The 22,946-nt window shown below is 38.9% G+C and overlaps 1 protein-coding gene across 3 annotated transcripts in view; it reads left to right on the top strand.

The window, feature by feature from the left end:
* Positions 1-22,946, top strand: part of pip5k1ca (phosphatidylinositol-4-phosphate 5-kinase, type I, gamma a) — a 44,774-nt gene that overhangs the window by 4,155 nt on the left and 17,673 nt on the right. The window contains exons 4-14 of one of the 3 annotated variants that reach the window (XM_048614268.1): positions 3,616-3,733; positions 6,577-6,729; positions 7,400-7,699; positions 8,409-8,614; positions 9,302-9,385; positions 12,431-12,479; positions 12,827-12,911; positions 13,636-13,797; positions 14,841-14,994; positions 17,968-18,000; positions 22,233-22,361. In XM_048614268.1, the coding sequence (XP_048470225.1) occupies positions 3,616-3,733; positions 6,577-6,729; positions 7,400-7,699; positions 8,409-8,614; positions 9,302-9,385; positions 12,431-12,479; positions 12,827-12,911; positions 13,636-13,797; positions 14,841-14,994; positions 17,968-18,000; positions 22,233-22,361 (1,473 nt within the window). Of the gene's footprint in view, positions 1-3,615; positions 3,734-6,576; positions 6,730-7,399; positions 7,700-8,408; positions 8,615-9,301; positions 9,386-12,430; positions 12,480-12,826; positions 12,912-13,611; positions 13,798-14,840; positions 14,995-17,967; positions 18,001-22,232; positions 22,362-22,946 lie in introns of all 3 variants that reach the window. The other 2 variants (XM_048614267.1, XM_048614269.1) reach the window with 2 other exon arrangements.

Raw genomic sequence — 22,946 nt, 5'->3', positions numbered from 1 at the left:
AGAATGCATTAGGATGCTATTTAAACGAGCCAGGACAACTGTGCCGGGAAGATGAAGACAACTGTGATTAATTGGTAAACCCATCAAAATCCAAAAGCACTTAAAACCAATGAATTACACAAGATCCTCGCTTTAAACGGATATCCCCGCAACTTCATCCATAGATATCTACAAAACAGACACAACAGGAGGACACAGTACGACCTAACACACTGACCACACTGGCCTACATCAAGAACATATTGGAACTGACAACAGGACTCCTAAGACCACTAGGAATCATGGTGGCCCACAAGCCCACAGCCACTCTACGACAAACACTGAGTAGGGTTAAAGACCCCATTCCCACAACATGCAGAACAAACGTGGTTTATGAAATACCATGCAACAACTGCCACAAACATTACATCAGACAGAGAGGAAGGAAACAAACTAGCCATCAGAATACGTGAACATCAGCTAACAGCAAAACGACGCGGTGAACTCTCCCTAATATCTGTACATTCAGACAATGAAGGCCATCAGTTTAACTGGTACAAAGTAACCATAGTAGCCCAAGCCAAACATAGACACACACGGGAATTCCTAGAGGCATGGTTCTCCACCCATACTTCAATCAACAAACATATAGAATTGGACAACATATACAAACCCAGACAGATCAAAACTGGAAATGATAGTATTCACCACAAAGGACCGGACAGTATAAAATCCAAGCGGAATATGATAACATCGCTTCATCGGAGGCTCCACTGATGATGTCTCCTAGCATGGTGATGAAACATTTGAACAAAAACAAGCCAGCTCAGCGAGCAAGTCAACAACCTCATCCACAGCCCGAGCTACAGATCTTTGCCAAAACTTTAAATATTATATATATATTTGTTATTTGTATACACACACTATACAATTACATGTCATAACATCCGTAATGAAACAAGCCTGAATGGAGTGGCTGCAGTAATTTTATCAGAAATTGCTGGAAAAACTCAGCAGGTCTGTCAGCATCTCTGTGGAAAGAAAGCAGAGTTAACATTTTGGGTCCAGTGACCCTTCTTCAGAACTGATTGTAGCTAGGAACTGGTTGGTATAGATGCTGAAGATGTGGTGGGGAAAGGGGGAAGGAATAAATGATAGGTAGTCATGGAGTCGAGAGAGAGACCGAGAGCAAAAAGTTGGGCAGACAAAAGAATGTGTAAAGGTCAGCTAGGAATGTATGGCTGATAATGGAGACCATTAGTGGCTGAAAATGGGTTGTTTGTGGTAGCAGCCCAAATGATGATAAGGTCTGGGATGTGAGGGTTGGGGTAAAGGACATGCGAGAAGGTGCTCAGGCCCTAAAATTATCGAACTTGTCGTTGAAGCCAGAAGGTTGCAGGATTCATGAGCAGAAAATAATTTGGTGTTCTTCCAGCCTGCACTGAGGTTCGCTGGAGCACTGTAGCAAGTCTGAGACAAAGATGTTGGCCACGGTGCATGGTCGTGTGTTGAAATGGCAGGCTCAGGATTCTTTTTTGTGGACAGAACGTAGGTATTCTGCAGAGTGGTTGCCTAGTCTGTGCTTGGACTCCTCAATATAGAGGAAACCACATTGTGAGCAGCGAATACAGTAGAATAGATTGAGTGAAGTGCAGGTAAATTGCTTCTTTACATGGGAGGTCTGTCTGGGCCCTTGGACATTAAGGAGGAAGAAAGTAAATGGGCAGGTGTTGCACCTTGTGATTGCATGGGAAGGTGCCAGGGGGGTGTGGGGAAATGTTGGGTGTAGGGGAGCAGTAGATCAGGGTGTCCTGGAGAGAACAGTCTCTGTGGAAGGCTTACAAGGGAGGGGAGGGGAATATGTGTCTGGTGGTGGCGGCATCCCACTGGAGGTTGGGGAAAAGGTGGGTAATTTCTGATTTTTATTCCTAATTTCCAGCATCTTTGTTTTTTTTATGTTCAGTAATTTTATCAATTAAACTGTTTAACTTGCGATCAATTGAAACGAACATTTTAACTGTTTGTTTTAATCAACAATCAGCCCTAATGTAAACTCAATTGCTTTCTTCATTGAATTTTAAATGTGACAAAGTAGTAAGTAATAAATAGTCCAGCTACTTGCATCAATCTGATCAGTTGATTATGTGGCTCTTAAGCTTCAGAAACATTTTCGCTTTCATAATTGATTTTGTTTTGTTTCTTTAAAATAGAACTAGCACTTGCATCGGATTAAGCCAAAGAGGGATTCTACACTTGCTGTAAAAATTCAATTGCTTTATAATATTGAATTTGACTCATACTGTTGTCTGAAATAGTACATTGAAAACTCCAGAGATAGTGTGATTGAATTTCTGCATTGAAAGAAAAATGAAAGGGAACTCATTATTTTGTGGTCGTATATTTGAATACATTTTTGTGTGCATTATTATCATCTCTGCTGATATTTTTACTGGACATGTCAGATGCCAGATAGAAATCTGGCTTGATAAATCATATTTTTATTTGTTTTGGGTTTAACAAAGTGTCCTTCACTGAAACATGACCATGCATTGCTGAAGGGATTGGTTTAACAACAAAATGGAAGTTTATTGTAATAGGAAAGCAGATAAAGTAGAATAATCCAAAATATCTACTTACAATACAAATTCAAAGATTTTAAAACACAGTAAAAATATAATGCTGTTTACCCCAAATCTCACTTTTTCTGTATTGAAAAGAAACAAAACACTTTTTGTATGGTGCCCAAAACACATCCTGATTCAGTTCCCTGATAAAGACTACTTGTAATATGCTCACGCCAGAATCCCAGTACCTAACACCTTGTGGGTTTAAATCACTTCTGTCTTCAATGTTTAGATTGGAACTAGATAGCTTTTTCACGAAGCTATAACAAACCTGAGCTTCATGTACTGAGCTTGACATAACCTCTTTAGGGCTTTTATGTTAACACTTCTGGTCTGTGACTAACTGTAACTCTTATTTCCAAGGTCATCTAATTTGCTACATCAACCATTTCTTTCTTCGAAGCGCTGTTATATACAGCCAGTCCTGTTCCAATGACAGACTGCTTACTCAAAATCAAAAGTGAAACTTAAAGTCTGTCTTTTTCAGCATTTACTTTAAGCTTAAAAAGTGCCAAACCACTTGAACAAATCTTTGAGGCCTTTTTATTCACCATGTTGAGTTAAAAGCAATCCAAGGTAACCAGAAAGTCCATTAGAGTGAATGAGTTTTGTGCACTATTGCCATGCTTCAAAAACTATTTTTAAAATAAATTGCCCTAGTTACAGAAATGCTTACAAGTTAATTATAAATTTTAGTCAGAAAGAAAATCCTACTAGGGGTTTACTAACCCCAAAACCATAATCCCAGACTCTGACCAAATCGTATTAAAATTTATATATATATTTGGCTTACATCATTGTATCATTGGTGTTTAAACTTAAATTAGGACTGTTCGCATATCAGTACTATATATTAGAATTGTCAGTGCATTGAAATACACTGAGGCAAGTTGATAATTTCATTGGTGCATTGTTGGACTATACTATAAATAGGGATTGTATTTGGCTACATATGGTAAATGTAATACAGTGTAATTCATGTTTGGCACTTAAGTTTTCTTTTAAATTACAGTGAAGGTAGTAATTTGACTCCAGCACATCACTTCCCTGACTTCAGATTTAAGACCTATGCTCCAGTGGCATTTCGTTACTTTAGGGAACTCTTTGGCATTCGACCAGATGATTATTTGGTGAGTGTGGTTATTTTGAATACCGGATTTTGTATACCACAACTCCTTTTCAGTTGAATTGCATTTCAGATGTGGAACAAAATTATTCTTGCTCGCTCGCTCTCTAGCGAATTGCATGGAATGTTGTCATGGGCTTCATTGAGGCAACGATTGTGGATGGGTTTGAGATATTTATTTTAGTATGTATAGTATGCTGCATGACATATAACATCACAATAGTAGAATTATAATTTAAGCTTGGGCCTTTCTGAAGACAGTATTTTGAGTAATGTCGCCCTGTGATAAACAGTCTGTAATTTCAGGCCTGTAACAGATGCAAAATAAAATTTTGTATAACAAACATGAACGTCATATTACTTCAGTTTTTTGGTTTCAGATCTGAATTCTGTTCCCCCCACTCCAATAAAATGCTTCCAACCTCCCATTGGGGAAGGGCATTAAATTCTGCTCACTAAATATGTTATTGGTCATCTGAGCTTCCATTATGGAAACTAAAACTAATTAATCATTCAAGTATGTTACAAGCAAGACATGAGATCTACAGCTTTATTTCTCTTTTTGTAATAAAATTTTAACTGCATTTGTTAGTTAATTGAGTCACAACACTTGACACAAATAAGATCATGTCAAGAACTAACTGAACTTCAGAGGAAGGGGTGCCGGACCAGAAACATTAACTCTGATTTCTCCTCAATGATGCAGCCAGACCTGCTGTGCCTTTCCAGCAACTTTTGTTTCTGATTTACAACATCCATAGTTCTTTCAGTTTTTACTGGCCACTTTGTGCCTGACTAGTGTTTATTGTGTTGCATTTTCCCCAAAGGAAATGTTACAAGCCTCTTGTCACCTCGTCAGCTGATGGGTGAGACCCTCTTTGCCCATTAACTTCCTAACAAAGTTACACAAAACCTCTATTTAGTTTTTGTTCCATTTCTCCCAAAGTGTTGACTAGCTTATACATCCTGAGGCAGGATCTTATTTTTAATATAGCACTTTTTCATGTAGGTATATGTGCTGTAATAAAAATGTAAGTAATTATCAGAGGGTGAGTATAGTTAGCCCAGGAAACTACCTTGTTGATATCACCAGCAATTTTGATTGGCTTTTTTTTTCCCACAGTGGTAGCTTCCTCTGCCTTCTCTGCAGTTGCACCTGGACTTTCACTGTTACACAATATAGTGTTAGGAAATCAAAATTCTAAAACAAAAGCAAAATACTGAGAAGCTGGAAATTTGAAATAAAAGCAAAGCACTAGAGAAACTTGGTAGGTCTGGCAACACCTGTGGAATAGGAAACACATTACATTTCAAGTCCGATAAGACTTCTTTGGAACTGAAGAGAGATCTGGAAAAGTAATGGGTTTTGTACTGTAGAAAAGGATGGGGAGAGCAAATGGTTTAGAAGGTGAGGGAGGCAAGAGATCACAACTGTCACAGAACAAAAGACAAAGGGATCATAATGATTGTAGAAAAGAGAGAGAGATACCCAGAGTAGATATTAATAGTGGAATATATTCAGCTGTGCTCAAAGCAAAATCAAGTAAATCAGACACTGAGGGAGGGATTGAGACAGCAAATTGGAGAACAGAATTAATTGTCTGAGGTTCTTGAACTGGGTGGCACGGTGGTGTAGTGGTTAGCACTGCTGCCTCACAGTGCCAGGGACCCGGGTTCTATTCCATCCTCGTGCGACTGTCTGTGGAGTTTGCACATTCCGTGTCTGCGTGGGTTTCCTCCGGGTGCTCCGGTTTCCTCCCACAGTTCAGAGATGTGCAGGCTAGGTGGATTGGCCATGCTAAATTGCCCATAGTGTTTAGGGATGTGGAGTTATAGGGGGATGGGTCTGGGTGGGAAGCTCTGAGGTTCAGTGTGGACTTATTGGGTGAAGGGCTTTTTTCCATACTATAGGGAATTTAAATGAATAAATTATTGATTTTGAGTTCACAAGGCTGTTAAGTGCCTGAACTAAGCTGCTGTTGCTGCAATTGTGTTGGGCTTCACTGGAGCATTGCAGTATCTCTGAAACAGAAATGTGAGCATGACAGCAAAATGCATTAAATGACAAGTGACTGAAACAGTAGGATTGTACTTGCTGACTAAGTTTGTTCTTACCAATGCAGAGGAAACTGTTTTGAGCAGTTATTACAGTGGACTAGGTTGAAAGAAGTACAAGTTAATCTCTGCTTCACCTGGATAGTGGTTTTGTGCCCTGGACGGTGAGAAGGGAGGGAATAAAAGGGCCCTATGAGTGCATAGTAGGTCATTGGCCGGGAGGCAAGACGTTGGGTGATAGAAAAGTGCGCCAAGTATTAGAGAAAGGATAGTCCCTTCAGAACTGTGACAGGGGAGAGGAAGGAAGATGTATTTGATGATGGCATTATCATGCTTGAAATAGCAGAAATGACGTAGGTTGATCCTTTTGAATATGGATGCTGATGGAGTGTAAAGGCAGCCATGGGGAAACCTATCACAGATCAGGAAGGGAGTAGAAAAGGTCAGATCAGAAATGTGGGCAAATGCATCGGTCATGGCTGAACACAGTGAAGGGTAGGGGAGGGAAAGATTTCCTCTGAAGTAAAAAGAACACGCCAGAACCGCATTGTGAAAGGTAACATCATGGGTACAGATGTAATTTTAAAATACCTACTCGATGAGATTCTCTGGAATGCATATTTGAGCTTTTATAAAGTAAACTTTTCTGAATTTATTTTGTTGATAATGAACAAAGAAATAACTGTGATATATATACAGACCATTAAAAATGGTGGGTAAATTAGTAGTAAATGTATCAACAAAATTTGGATTCTAGATAAAAGCTTGCTTTTTTAATGTGTTTTCTGACAGTATTCATTGTGCAATGAGCCCTTGATTGAACTCTCCAATCCTGGTGCCAGTGGTTCTCTCTTTTATGTGACTAGTGATGATGAGTTCATAATAAAGACCGTTGTAAACAAAGAAGCAGAATTTCTGCAAAAGTTACTTCCAGGTTATTATATGGTGAGTAAATTTTCTCTCCATCCACTCTTCAACCATCCCCCATTTTTACCACCTCCTCTTTTTAAAGGTCTTGACCCTTGCTAGAATATAGTTCCATAGACACCATAACCGTTTGGTACCTCAGCCAACAGCCATCCACATGAGGCCTGAGATGCTGCATGGTAGTAAGTTATTGGAAATATTTGTGCGTGGAATTTGATGCACTTCTCATCAGCCAGCTGTCTAACTGTTATGCAATCTCTGAAATGTATAAATATTTCTATTCCATTTCAATTCACCCATAGGAGAAAAATTGAATGTTAATTTTAAGATGAAATGACATCCAGTGACTCTGGGGATGATTTTGGAAATTTGGCAGAGGCCAGAACAGCCTGATCACCAGGCTTGTAGTTTTGTGCTGCTAGTCATTTTGCTGACATGTTCCTGCCTCAAGATTGTTTTTGATGAGAATGGTTCAAGGGCTGCCTTTTAGCAGCCGATATCCATTTGATTATTAAAAACGTTGGTTATCAGAGAATGACACCAACGTGGGGATTGGGACACTCTAGCCAAAATCTAGGCAAAAGTCTTGGCATGTGGAGCATTATCCTGTGTTCTTGACATATGAAGGATGATATTCATTCATGTATTTCGCTAATATATTGAAAGTAGTTTGTCTATTTTGTTCCAGAATCTGAATCAAAACCCAAGGACTCTCTTGCCAAAGTTTTATGGACTTTATTGTGTCCAGTCTGGTGGCAAAAATATCCGAGTGGCAGTGATGAATAATGTGTTACCACGAGTGGTGAAGATGCATTTGAAGTATGATTTAAAAGGTTCAACCTACAAACGGAGAGCTTCAAGAAAAGAGCGTGAGAAATGCAGGCCAACATTCAAAGACCTGGACTTCATGCAGGATTTCGCAGATGGGTTACTTTTGGACACAGACACAAACAGTGCTCTGATTAAAACTCTACAGAGAGATTGTCTGGTAAGGCTAGCATCTGTGTTATTGAGCTTTTAAGGGAGAAAATAATATGACTTAACAGTATGTTCAAGATTAGAGCAAGGAACTGATTTGGAAAATAGTTTCTAATGATTTGATCAGGTAACACTCGGGAAGAATGAGGAACAAGAATGTCAAAATGTACAAGAGATTGAAAAAAAACAAAATTAGATTAAAGAAGATAACTTTAAGGAAAACCTGGCACCACCATAGAAGATACAACTTGAAGGGCCATGAGTGTTACCTTTTGGAAGGGGAATGATAAGTAAAAATTGGAATAAGTATTCTTCTAACACCTTTTTAAATCCTTGTCTCAATTGACTGGTGAACAGTTTATCTGACCAAAGTGTTTCTTGGGGAGATATGGTGTGTGTATGGTTTAGCCACTGTTTTCCCGACCTAAACCAATGGGTAATATTGTAAATGCTTCCAATTTAACGTAATTTATCTGAGATTAGAAGGAATATTTCAGTTTTGTAGCATGTTTCTTATTTTAGGTTGAATATACTTTAATGAAATTTTAATGTTTATTTTAAAATATTTTTAAAATTGGAATGTTTTGGAATATTTTAATTCCAATTTGATTAATTTTGTGCTGTCAGTCAAATTTTCAATCTGGATTGTTTGACTTCCTCTCATTCTTGTTTGGAGCATCACTAATTATTGTATTTCTGAATTCCTATGATCTTAATAGGTTTTAGAGAGCTTTAAAATCATGGATTACAGTTTATTGTTGGGCATTCACAATTTGGACCAAGCAGAACGTGAAAGACAGGCTGAGGGATTACTAAGTACCTCTGATGAGAAGCGACCTATTGCACAGAAAGCTCTATATTCCACAGCCATGGAATCTATTCAAGGTGGAACTTCACGGGGCGAGTCAATCGACACAGATGATACGTATGTGATGTATTTTTAAAAAGAAATTTTCATTTTAACTTTTAGTTTACAAATGACAGGGCCTGATATGATTAACTTGAACTTTGTTTTTATCAACTGCTCTCAAGTAAATGCAGCATGATTTAAACTTGAACTATATTGCTGAATTGAAGAACTTCCTTCTGAGTCTTTAAAAGATGTTTCCTCCTGCACCAATGAAAATTCTTGTTTGCCTTCCCCAGAGTCTGACTCTACCAATTAAGTGGTTAAATTGTGTGGTTTACCTAAATTCATTTTGAAATCCGCTCTTTACAACTTCAGCATGACTTTCATCCAAAATTACTTGTTGCAATCATAGGCCCCATCCTTGATGAAGTATCATGGTAACACTGCTCGAATTGTATGAATACCGTAACGACAGTAGAGGTATGCAAGATCCATGTGTCAAGAGAAGAGCACGAGCAACACTTTCAGCATTAGACAGTCTTAGAACTGAATGCTTAATAAGGTGATCTGCACTTGCATGTTGAAGAAATTATGGAAACTAATTGACAATTAGGTTCAAGTTGTGTAACTTCAAAAGGAAGTCCCAAAAAAGCAATGATATTTTTTCCCGTGAGAAATTGATCTCATTCGTTGTTTGTTACTGTACAATGTTACATTATTAGGTCATAACATAGTATTTACACTTTCTCCTCTTTGTATTAGGATGGGAGGTATACCTGCCATAAATGGCAAAGGAGAGAGACTTCTCTTGTACATTGGTATAATTGACATTTTGCAGTCCTACAGGTAGGCCATTGTTTCTGCTTAAATGCAGTGAGTAAAATGGAGTTTGAATGGTTTTTCATTTTAACATCTGTGTATTGTGAAAAATATAATGCAGACCACTGGTTTTGTTAATTTTATATTCTTTTGACTCTATCCAATTTTTGAGGACAGATTTGTGTGGCCTGTAGTAGCCTTCATTTAAGTTTAGTGGTTGAAAACTGTAAGGTATTTGGCTTGGAAGTGACATGGCAGCTAAACTTAATTTTGTCCTTATGATACTTCAAGCAGGCGTTGCTGGATAGCAGTAAAGAGCTGGAAATGTTTTGTTTGCTTAGCCCAGAATTCAATGACTACGCTACACCTCAGTTGCTGAACATCAACCTGGGCGAAATTGCCAGATCAGAGGTTCAAAGAACCATCATGAGCTGAGATACAAATAGAGCTATTGAAACATGACAAAGATGCAGTCACAACAGATTTGTTCAACAATACCTAGATGACGAAGACAATCGCCAAGCTGCCAACAAAAGGAATGTTGGCGATTGGAGCAACTGGAGGAGCAGAACACTGCTGTTAGTACCGGGCAAGATCTTCAGCATGGTCTTCCTTCACAGATTGAAAACAGAAGTAGATGTAACCTTTGTGAAGATCAGGTAGATTTCTGGGTTGGGAGATCATGCTGTGTGCAGTTCGTTATGTTCAACCTAGATTACCAAAAGCCGCTTGGTACTAACTATTGATTTTGAGAAGGCTTTTGATTGTATTCATCGGTAGTCTTTCCGCTCCATTTCAAGGCACTACAGCATTCAGGAATGTAAATTTGTATCTTAAAAATCTTGTACCACAACTCCAACTGCAGCATAAAGATCGGCAAGGGCACTACCGTCTCCTTCTTCATTAGAGAACTATGCTAAGGTTACATAGTCTCTGTATTCCTTTTCCCCTTGGTTATTGATTTCATCATGAGGAAAGTGATGATAGATGCAGACTTTAGCATCTTGTGACAACGACACCAGTTGATAAACCTGGATTTTGTAGATGACATCATCTTGCTTACTGAAGAATCAATGACGTTCCAAGACATGACGACCAGTCTGTAGAGTAGAGGCATAAAACTCTGGCTGTACGTCAGCTGTGAGAAGACCAAGATGATCATCATTGGCTGGCAACAAACCTCCCATCCTCATTATCATTGGACACATGATATTGAAGACACAGATCACTTTCTTTCCCTAAAAAAGTAACATCTCCAGGGAGGGTGATATAGCAGTTGACGTCCATAAAAGAAGCAGCAAAGCAACTTCAGTTTTCCAATCAATCGCATGGTATGGGCATCCAACACCAACAACACAGATGTGAAGCTACACCTCCACATATCTGATGTACCAAGTTCAATCTGTGCCAGCGGGACGTAGAAGAGAACAACAAACAAGTCATTTAAGTTGGATAATTTCCAACAGTATTGCCTACATAAGTCCCTGGGTATTCATTTGTAGAGATCACTAATTAGAGGGCCATATAGAACTGGTCAGAGGTGCCAACAGGGCATTGTGGCATAGACACAGCTGGTATGCAGTTTTTTTTCCATAGAATCCCTACAGTGTGGAAACAGGCCCTCTGGCCCAACAAGTCCGCACCGACCCTCAGAGCCTCCACCCAGACCCATCCCCGTATAACTTACCTAATCTACACATCCCTGAATACTATAGGCAATTTAGCATAGCCAATCCACCTAGCCTGCGCATCTTTGGACTGTGGGACAAAACCGGAGCACCCGGTGGAAACCCATGCAGACACGAGGAGAATGTGCAAACTCCACACAGACAGTCGCCTGAGGGTGGAATTGAACCTGGGTCCCTGGCACTGTGCAGCAGCAGTGCTAACCACTGAGCCACTGTGCGTGGAGTGACAGTTAAATGGACAGGACCAGATGGCAAAAGACAAGGTTGACAAAGAAGACCTGATGAAGTATATTTAAGAACAATTTTAAGGACATTTTTAAAATTCATTCACGAGATGTGGGAGTCACTGGATGGCCACCATTTACTGTCCGTAAGAAGGTGATGGTGAGGTACCTTCTTGAACTGCTGCAATCCTGTTAGTGTAAGTAGACACGCAATGCTGTTTGGAGGGAGTTCCAGGATTTTGACTCAGTGTCAATGAAGGAACAGCCATATGTTTACAAATTGGGATTAAACGTGGCTTGGAGGGGTACTTGCTGGTGGTGATGTTCCACAGATCTGCTGCCCTTGTCTTCTAGATGCTACTTTTCATGAGTTTGGAAGATGCTATCTAAAGAGTCTTGTTGAATTCAAGAGTGGGACAGCATCAGGACTGGAGTGAAACAAATTGAAATGTGCTGGTGGCAGAGTCCCATACAGGACCACATGGTTTAAAAGATGCACTGAGACCAAGTGAAGGAATCCAGCTGCTACTTGGGCCAAGGATGGCTAAGTCCGGTCATAGAGTCGGGGACTTTTCTCATTTGTGTAAATTAGATCCTCACTGATTTTACCACAAGTCACTAAGGGCTGAAGGCAATTTTCTCTTTTCCCTGTTCGTATTCTTTCTAGACCTGAGCTCGTTCTATTAGTGCTCTTGTTTGAAGTCAGATTTAACATTGAAGTTTTATGTATTGCACTGATTAAATATTAGCAATTGTAGCATATGTGTGCACTGTATGATTTCATTTAAAAAAAAAAAGAGGGTAATGTTCATATCTGTTTAGTAATACTTGTTGAGGTTTAGGAGTGCAGTTGTCTGTTCTTAAAATAATGTTATGGGATCTATGTATTCATTCCAAGGGACTAGATGTCTGGATTTAATATTATCTAAATAATGTCATCTGAAAGATGACTTTTTTCATCAATGCAGCAGTTCCAATACTGCATTGAGGTGTTAGCCTAGATTATATGCTGATGTCTATTTAATGTCACAATCTTTTTATTCTCATGAAAGTGCTAAAGTTTATTGAAGTGTTGAAAGGATGCTTTCCATCTTAACGTAAATAGATTGAGGTTTAATAGAAACTAATGTTAATCTCACTATGTAGATGTTCATTTTCAGATTAATCAAGAAATTGGAACACACTTGGAAAGCACTTGTTCATGATGGTGTAAGTTTTCATCTTAAAATGATACAATTGAAATGTTTCATGTCAACAGTACACTATATGGTAATACTTAAAATCATGGGAAACCAATTGCAACTCTCAGCTGAAGCTCTGGATTTGTGTCCAGGATTTCACTTTTAGTTATCTCATGATTGTCAGGAGAATGTAAAAACAAAACAAAAAAAACTTCTAAAAATCTTTAGCACAGTGCCTAATAATTAACTATTTGATGGTTTGATTCTACAACTCTGCATTAGTTAGTCATAACTGGTCTAAGTTTGTTAAGAATAGCTGCTCCTTTGCAAAATGTAACAGTTGAGTGATCTTATCATTCTTATTTGCTTCTACAGGACACTGTGTCAGTGCACAGGCCAAACTTCTATGCTGAAAGGTTTTATAAATTTATGAGCAACACTGTCTTCAGAAAGACATCACGTAAGTAAGGATTGTACTCTAGTCAGAAACGCAATCTTTCAATCTGGTACTTCTGACTAAGGTTACCATGAATTGAGTTAAAAAGTTTTAAAAAAAAAACGGATAGCTATGGAGTCCACACGTAACACAGTCCAAGAAGGACTATTCATTATGGTTGAGTTTGGACAGAGAGGCAACAGGTAGTTCTACTGTAGGGATATGCCAGCTAAATTTGATCCTATCAAAATATATTTATCTCCAGTAGAGTATGGCTAACAGTTATCTATCCTTGACTATGGGAAACACAGGCTGATCTCATGTTCCTATTCCTGCAGTACAGACATCAGCAGAGGTTTAGAATCAAGCTTGTTAATTGGTATGGTTTAATTCACCACAATGGGGTGCATTTATCCACTAAAAAATAACTGATTTTACTTAAGTAGTTATTATCACATCTTTCAGAAATGTCTGAAGGTGTTTTATGCAGAATTAGTGGCTTTTCTACACTTCAGCAAATACAATGCAGATGATGACGAAACTATTTTGCATGCAGCAAGATCCTGCAACAATCTAAAGAGGATTATTTGTTAATCTTAACTTTCATTGAAACAGGAATCTTGGTTACACCATGTCCCAGGACAGTATAGTGGCATAGAGTCTTTAAACATGATTTATATTAACCTTGATGTCTGATATGTCTCATTCATTGACATTCATTTAGCATTTCAATTTCATAACACGACAGCCTTGAAGTCATCCCCATCCAAGAAAGGACGTGCTTCTCTACCAGTTCCTAAATATATTGGTCCAGGGCAAGCTTTTTCTGCCAGTCAGATTCCTACAGAAGATGAAGATAAACGGTATGACCTGCGGGGAGCCAGGAGCTTCCCAACTCTTGAAGATGAAGGTAATTGTCCCTACAACAGAATCCCTTCAAATTTTTATCTCTCTCCAATAACCCTTTACATAAAAAATATAAAGTTTAAGTGCACTGCTAGTGTTGATTCTCCTCAAATGAGAATACCAGTGCACCGAATGGTACACTGCCATTTACCAGTTTGGCTCAATTTCCATAACATCTAAATCTATTTGCAGAAATTTGTTCTCCACTCCTAAAGCAAATGATCTCATCTGTAAACTTGCAGATCATTATCATAATGCCTATATCCAGGTAATTTATGAAGATAGTTAACAGCAAAGATTCTAACACTGATCCCCCAGAGACATTTCTAGTCAATGGCCTCTAATCAGTTACTTCTGAGTAGATCTACAGCTATGAATAATAGTGTTCTGCCAGTGGGAATACAGTTAAATCTAATTCCTTGTAACCACTTTACACTGATTCCACAAAATTCTTGCTTATTGTGAGGTCTCTGAAAATACCACTGCCACCCACTAATTAGTAAAAGAATTTTAGTAAGTCTGTAGGACACAACCAGTTTTATCAGTATTTTCAGTTTTATCAGTTATTCTAATGGCTAAATTAACTTCCTGATCTAATCTAACTTGAACTTAAAAAGCATCCCCTATGATCTATTTGGCAGTCTTTACTTGCAGGTGACCTTAGACTGAAAGGTCTACACTTCTCCTAAACTGACTTGTCATGCTTTAGTGAAAATTAAAACAATATGAGCATCCTTCCGATTCAAGGAAACAGGCCCTGTTACTACTGATATTTTGGCAAGGAGCTGTTAAAACAAGTGGCCCAGCTCTTTAATCACCTTTTGTGTGCATGTCATCTGAATCCAGCATCCTGATTTATTTTAAGTTTATGTATTTTGCGTGAAATATAAGGAATAACCAGAAGGCAGTTACATAGTCATAACATTGAGCTGAACAGGATCCCTCGTCACTCATTTTTAATTTGGATAATTTAGCTTCATGTTGTGGTAGGGTAGTGGTTTTTTTCTGATGTTGTTGGTAGCTTTTTAACTTGGCAACTTTTTTTAGGACTGTTGGGCCGGCCAGATCTCCTTCCTTGCACTCCCCCTTCATTTGAAGAAGCAACTACAGCTTCAATAGCAACAACCCTGTCATCAACAACATCCTTGTCAATAACAGAACAGTCACCATCAGAAGGCTCAGAGCATCATCATCGCTACAGGTATGTAGCATGAGTTTGAATCCTTTGGGTAGACATACCTTCAGTAACCAATCCATTTGTCTGTATGTCTCATGCTTTAAAAAATATCATTAGTATAATTTTTGGCCATTGCTTCTAATGATTGTAATAGAACTCGGTGCCTATTCCTTCCATCATCTTTGTTAGCAGGTACCCTGTCTGTTCTGTACTGTATAGTCATAACTACCAGACCGGAGATTCATATGGCTGTCCGAATGACTTGAAAAAGTGCATCAGAAAGCACATTATATATGAAATGTATCTCTTCTTTTTTTTAAAAAAAAATGTCCTTTTCCTTTTTAGGCTTCTTACCTGTTTACATAATTGGCCATTAAAGGTTTCCATAATGAGTCTCCTGTTAGATATGTGATGCCAATTCACATTCTTATTGTCATTAATTCATAGAATTATATTTGGGTGGCTGTTGTGAGATGTACCAAATAACGTTAATGCCAAGGTTATAATTCACATAAGTCCTGGAGCCTTCAGACAGAGTTCCTTAGATGATAGTAAAGCTTTTAATATTAATTATTGTTGAAATTTCTTTGAGTTAATTCAAGTTGTGTGATTCTTTTGCAAGTGCTCCCTTTTATTAAAAGCTTTATTTAATCCCCTAATTTATGTTTAGAATCATAAGATCAGAAGTGGCGATGTTTGCCGATGGTTGCATAGTGTCCAAGGGCACTATTCGTGACTACTCAGATACTGAAGCAGTACGTGTTCAAATACACCAAGACCTGGACAATGTCCAGGTTTAAGCTGGCAAATGGCAAGTAACATTTGCACCACACAAATACTAGACAATGACCATCTCCAGAGACAGTCTAACCACTGCCCCATGACATTCAATGGTGTTCCCATCACTGAGTCCCTTACTACCAACATCCTGAGGAATAGTATTGACCGGAAACTTAACTGATTCTGCATATAAATATAGTGACTACCAAAGCAGGCCAGAGGTTAGGCAATTAACTCACTTTCTGACTCCCCGAGTCTATCCAATATCTATAAGGCACAAGTAAGGAGGATGATGGAATACTCCCCATTTGCCTGATGAGTGCAGCTCCAACAACACTCAAGAAGCTTGACACTATCCAGGATAAGACAACCTGCTTGATTGGCACCACATCCACATATGTCCACTCCTTCCACCACTGGTGCTCAGTAGCAACAGTGTGTACCAGCTGCAAGATGCACTGCAGAAATTCACCAAAGATCCTTCGACAGCACCAGTACCATCTAAAAGGTCAAGATTCACAGGAACTCAACTACCTGCAAGATCTCCTCTAAGCCATTCACTATGCTGAGTTGGAAATCTGTTGCTATTCCTTTAGTGTCATTTGGACAAAATCCTGGAATTCCCTCCATACGGGCATTATAAGTTTACCTGCAGCGCACAGAGTCATACAACACGGAAACAGACTCTTCGGTCCAACCAGTCCATGCTGAACATAATCCCAAACTAAACTAGTCCCAACAGCCTGCTCCTGGCCCATATCCCTCCAAATCTTCCCTATTCATGTATCTGTTCAAGTGTCTTTTAAACATTGTAATTGTACCCACACCCACCACTTCCTCAGGAAGTTCATTCCACACCCAAACCACCCTCTGTGTAAAAAATTTGTGTCTTACGTCTTTTTTAAATCTCTCTCCTCTCACCTTAAAAATGTGCCCCCTAGTCTTGAAATCCCCCATCCTAGGGAAAAGACAACTACCATTAACCCTATCTATACCTCTTATGTTATAAACTTCTGTAAGGTCACCTCTGAACTTCCTGTGCTCCAGTGGAAAAAGTCCCAGCCCATCCAGCCTTTCTTATGGATTGCAGCAGTTCAAGAAGACAGCTCACCACCATCTCCTCAAGGGCAATCAGGGATGGGCTATAAATGCAGACCTAGTCAGTGACACTCACATCCTCAGGAGTGAATAAAATATTAAATTATTGTCTAATTTTGGTAATCTACTTGTGTACTGTTTTGATGTTTTGTTTTATTCAAAGGAAAACAGCAACATGCATTCATATTTCATCTTTTACCTACTAAAGCATCTAAAGATGCCTCACAAGAATATCATCAAACAAAATTTAACACCATGTATGGCAATATTGAGAAAAGTAGTTAAAAGCTAGGTCAAAGCGATTTTACTGTAACTCTCCTATTAAAGGAGTAGCGAGGTTGAGGGAAGGAGCTGTAGAACTTGGAGGCCATTTTGTGCTTCACTGCCTATAAATTTCTTATTTTTGCCTTTTGCGTCAACTCAAAATAATCATGTCTGATTTACCAGTAGTGAAGGTCATTTGAAAAATGATAAATCTCATAACAGGACAGTTGGTTTGCCTAATGTTGCATTTTAGCACAATATACTTTATTTAATAAAGAATAAAAGACTTTCATTTGTATAGTGCTTTCACAACCACCATAATCTCAAATAAAGTACCTTTGAAATGTAGTCACTCTTGTAACATAGAAAGCATGGTAACCAAGTTGCACCTTGCAAACTCCCACAAACAGCCATGTGACCAGATGATTAGTTTTTCTTGTGATGTTGATTGAGGGATAATTATTGACCAAGACGCAGGAACTAATTGTCCTGCCCTTCGAAATTGTGTCGTAGAGTCTTTTACATGCACGCAAGTAGACAGAGCCGGCCTTAATGTTTCCTCCCTCGATACTGTGCTGAAGTACGGCCTGTGATTTCTGTGCTCAAGACTGAGAGTGGGACTTAATCTCAGAATCTTGTGATGTAGTGACCAGAGTTCCACTAACTCATCTCCATGGATGATACTTGATCATTTTGCGTATAAACCCGTTTGTGAACTGATCTTCTCAGAAGGTGACAATTCTATGTTTAAGTTGAGGCCTCATCGTTCTACTTAGACAAATGTGTTTTAATATACATGGCGATCTAATCTCCATTATCTTTTACTGTTTATTCTGTTTGTTTATGCCTGCTTAGGAAAACTACACTATCATCAGCACCAGATATTGGGTGAGAATCAGACTTGCTATTTTCTGTGTTGTCTGTTAAGCTCAGAGTTGTACCAATGAGCGGAATATATGTCTGGGTATTATATAGCTAGTTACCACTATGATGAAGATGAGGTTTGTCACATTGAGCACGGCTCATAATTTGGCCGGACTATATACCATTACAAAATATCCAATCTGACCTGGCTTGGGTATTGTTAATAATTCACGTAACACCAAATAAAGTTCTCTTATCTATCCAGCTCTTTCAGTGTTCCCTAATTAGCCTCACTCCATAGCTCTTCCCCATGGTCTTGTAATTGAATTCTTTTAGTAAATTACTATTGAATCTGCTTCCACCACCTTTTCAGTTGTATTCCACATCATAATCGCATCCAAAAAAGGGAAAATTCTTTTGGATGCCACTTATTCTATAGCTAAGCATTGTTTAATTGGAAGTATTTTGATCTCATGACCTTAGATTGTTGCAAACTTCCGAATCACACTGTCATTGATGGCAGTGACATGCTAGAGAAAAATTGCTCATATTATGATTCACTTCTGCAGTAAACCTGTAGCCTCAATGAATTAGATTTTGTCGCTATTTTCTAATCAATCTGTTCAGAGATGTCATTACATATTTCTGGAGCAGGTGGAACTCGAATTCAGGTCTCCTGGTCCACAGGTAGGGACAATATCACAACATTTCTAATTGGATTTTCATAGAATGATGAGAAAGAACAGGTTAAAAAACAAATTGGTTTACTATAAATCCCATCTTAGAATGGTGTTTCCTCTCTTCTACCCTGCCTCCCGCTCCTCCTACCCTGCCGCCGACCCCCAATTCAGCTATGAAATTTCTTAAGATAGCTTGTTAAAAAAACTCCTTGATCAATTGCAGGAAAAAGTACTGAGCATGTTATTTTCTGGCTTCCACTCCTGCCCCAGCCCCAAAGGCAGTCAAACATATAACAAGTGATCACCCATTTACCTCATCCTGTGGATATTTAGCCACTCTTGAGAACTCATCCTGCTCCTTTTGAATTTTTCTTTCACTGAACTTATGCTCACTATGCACCAACAATTATTTGCTAGGCATTTTTGCCAAATTTCATATTGTTTAGTATCTTTCATAACTTGTGCTTAGTTAGCAATAAACCAGACAGCAGTTTTTAGTTGACTTGCCTGTCTAAGGGTTCAGCAACATTTTGAGTAGAGAGCCACACCAGGATATATGAACTGTACGGAGGCCAGCCATAGAGCGTCAAGAGGTGAACAGTTCTAATAAATAAACTGTGTTTGGTAGTACAGAATTTGAGTATTTCTGAGACCTGTGAGGTTGAAGCTTCTCATCTTGTACTCGTCCTGTATTCATCTGAATAGGTATGAATACCAAATTTTAAGCAGAAGTTACAATTTATATTGTGGAAGAGAAAGATACTGATTGCTTGATTGGTCAAGGCATTGCCACAGATAATCATCTGAGGAACAGTAATCTCCAAGCCTTTGGTTTAAATTCAAGAAACACATGCTGACTCTGGTTGAAGCATTGCGATGGGGAATACACCAGGGAACTGCTGTCCCCCAACATTGGTTCGGTTGAAGAAGGCCCAATGCTTGTACATGTTCCTATGTTTGCAGAGGACAGGGTCCTGCGTATATGTAGTTTTTAACAATCATAAGTAAACCATGTTGCAAACCTGACTGATCTTAATTTGGTCATTAATCTAATACTTAGCACGCTTGAAATTTTTCATTCATGTTGTCCAGTTACCAAATTGCATCCAAAGTTAACACTTTAGTCTGAGTTTTTCAAGCATGTATTGATTGGTTGTGGTTGATATTCTGCCTGTTATTAACAGCTGAAAGGATGTGTTCATTGATACAATCCATCAGTGATTAGGATGTGTGGACTACATTCCCAGCGTCACAATGATACTAAAATTCATGTACCCCTCACTTATCGGTGTGGTCGATGAATTTCAGGACCAGTGAGATGCGGAATATGTATCATTTTGACTTGGTGGCAGCATCTGATTAGTGGAGCATACTACTTGTGTCGTTATTGCTTAGTAGTAGCGTGAAATGACTAACATTACCTGTGCTCAAGCTTTTGAAGTTCCTTACCCTGCCAGGATAATTTGAAGTGGACTGTGCCTTTTTCAGGATCAAAGGTGGGAGCCTTTGGTTCATTTGTGAATTTGACACCAATCAACACCTTTTTCTCATGAAGCATGAATTGTTCTTCCCCCTTTAAAATTTGGTGTTCTTATGTACATCCTTCTGAGTGCAAGATGAAAAGCTTCAATGGCATGTTTCCCTTTTTCAGCAATACTCAAGCTTTCATATCTGAGACACGAATACACAGCAACCAACCTAAGACACCAGTTATTCTTTTTGGTTATTCTGAAATTATTTCATTGAGAGAATAGACAATTTCTTTCTGCAATGCAATAATTTAAAGTGCAGAATGCTGATTTGAGGCCGGTAGCTTTTCAAATTAGTTTCTTTTTCTTAGTGTCACAGACATAGAGTCAAAGTATAAAAGGCGGTCATTGGGCTCATCACACCTCAGGGTGTAATATTTTCTTCAAGCTCCAAGTGGAGGGGAAGGAAACAGAAAACAGAAAAACAAAAATCTACGAAGTGTTCATCTTAACAAAATTAACTAGAGATTTTAAACATCAAATAAATCTTTTTATTGCAGTTCAACTTGGCAGCCTGTAATTGTTCAATTGCAAAACAGTTGAGGTGATTACAAGTTTGTTGGTGTCCTGGATTTATTTTTGCCCTTCATCTTTTGAAAAATTTACTGAGGTGCAGTTTTACAATGGCAGCTGCCTATTGCTACCTTTCTCATGTGCTGACATTGACTAACAGGAAGCAAAGAGTGGGGATAAATGAGTGCTATTCTAGCTGGCAGTCAGTGACTAGTGGTGTGCCTCGGGGATTGGTGTTGGGACCGCAATTATTTACAATTTATATAGATGATTTGGAGTTGGGGACCACGTGTAGGGTGTCAACGTTTGCAGATGACACTAAGATGAGTGGCAAAGCAAAGTGTGCAGAGGACTGTGAAACTTTGCAGAGGAACATAGATACACTGAGTGAGTGGGCAAAGGTCTGGCAGATGGAATACAATGTAAATAAATGTGAAATCATACATTTTCGTAGGAGTAATAGTAAAAAGGATTATTACTTGAATGGTAAAAAGTTGCAGCATGCTGCTATGCATGAATCACAGAAGGTAGGTCTGCAGGTACAACAAGTAATTAGGAAGGCAAATGGAATTTTGTCCTTCATTGCTAAAGGGATTGAAATAAAAAGCAGAGAGGTTATGTTGCAGCTGTACAAGGTGTTGGTGAGGCCACACCTGGAGTACTGTGTGCAGTTTTGGTCTCCTTACTTGAGAAAGGATGTACTGGCACTGGAGGGGGTGCAAAGGAGGTTCACTAGGTTGATTCCGGAATTGAGGGGGTTGGCTTATGAGGAGAGACTGAGTAGATTGGGATTATATTCATTGGAATTCAGAAGATTGAAGGGGGATCTTATAGAAACATATAAAATTATGAACGGAATGGATAAGATAGAAGTAGAGAGGACGTTTCCACTGGCAGGTGAAGCTAGGACAAGAGGGCAAAGCCTCAAGATTAGAGGGAGCAGATTTAGGACTGAACTGAGAAGGAATTTCTTCACCCAGAGGGTTGTTAATCTATGGAATTTCTTGGCCAGTGAAGTAGTTGACGCTACTTCAGTAAATGTTTTTAAAAAAAAGGTAGATATTTTTTTGAACAATAAAGGAATTAAGGGATACGGTGAGAATGCGGGTAAGTGGATCTGAGTCCACGAAAGGATCAGCCATGATCTTATTGAATGGCGGAGCAGGCTCGAAGGGCCAGACGGCCTACTCCTGCTCCTAGTTCTTATGTTCTTATGTGCACAGCACATGCTATCCTGAGACGGAAATCATCCAGTATCCAAATGTATGCTTCCAGCATCAGATGCTGGTTAATGACCAAAACTGAGCCCAAGCTGTTTCATCCTGCCGGTCCCTAGATCTCTGGATTTGTATGGCATCGTTCTGCACTGATTGTCCCATTTAAGCTAATAGGGAAATTTGAATTAGAATGCAAGAAGACAGTCTTAATCAAAAGGTATCTTTGTAAAGTTATTTATAATTTCACTAATATAAAATTCAGAAAAATAGTACAAACCTGCCAAAAATTCTTCTGTTAAAATTTTTTTTGTTCCTAGGTCTGATGAGATGGTCACAGAAACTGGCCTACAGCGGGTCACTGTTGAGCTGGAGGCAAAATCCAGTACCGAAACTGAGCATACAGCTGAGGAAGAAGCAACAGAAGAGGAAGAGGATAAAACGTTAGTGTATGTTTTCTGGGGATAGCTCAATATTATGATGTTATGTGTAACAAATTTCACGTTACTCAATATTGGAGATTAGAAATTATATTTCCTTGGGATAGATAATGCAGAACTATTTCACCATCCATGAACATCTTCATTAAAGAACCAGCTAAGCAACTTTGAAATACATAGATATGAATAATTGTGCTTAATTGTTGAAAGGGTTGGCTTTTGAGGAGAGATTAAGTAGACTGGGTCAATACTCATTGGAATTTAGAAGAATGAGGTGGGGATCTTGTAGAAACAGATAAAATTATGAAGGAAATAAGTAAGCTAGAAGCAGGGAGGTTGTTTCCTCTGGTGGGTGAAACTTGATCTAGGGTGTATAGTCTCACAATAAGGGGGAGCAGATTCAGATTGGAGGTAAGGAGGAACTTACTAACCCAAAGGGTTGTGAATCTGTGGAATTCCCTGCCCAGTGAAGCAGTTGAAGCTACCTCGTTGAATGTTTTTAAGGCAAAGATGGATTTTTGGACAGTAAGGGAATTCAGGGTTATGGTGAGTGGGTGGTTAAGTGTAGCTGAGCCCACAAAAGGTTCAGCCATG

This window comes from Rhincodon typus, chromosome 29 (assembly GCF_021869965.1).
Source record: "Rhincodon typus isolate 14 chromosome 29, sRhiTyp1.1, whole genome shotgun sequence".
NCBI classification, from domain to species: domain Eukaryota; kingdom Metazoa; phylum Chordata; class Chondrichthyes; order Orectolobiformes; family Rhincodontidae; genus Rhincodon; species Rhincodon typus.
The sequence above is the reverse complement of the archived record's forward strand: the minus strand, read 5'-3'. Positions and strand labels throughout refer to the sequence as shown.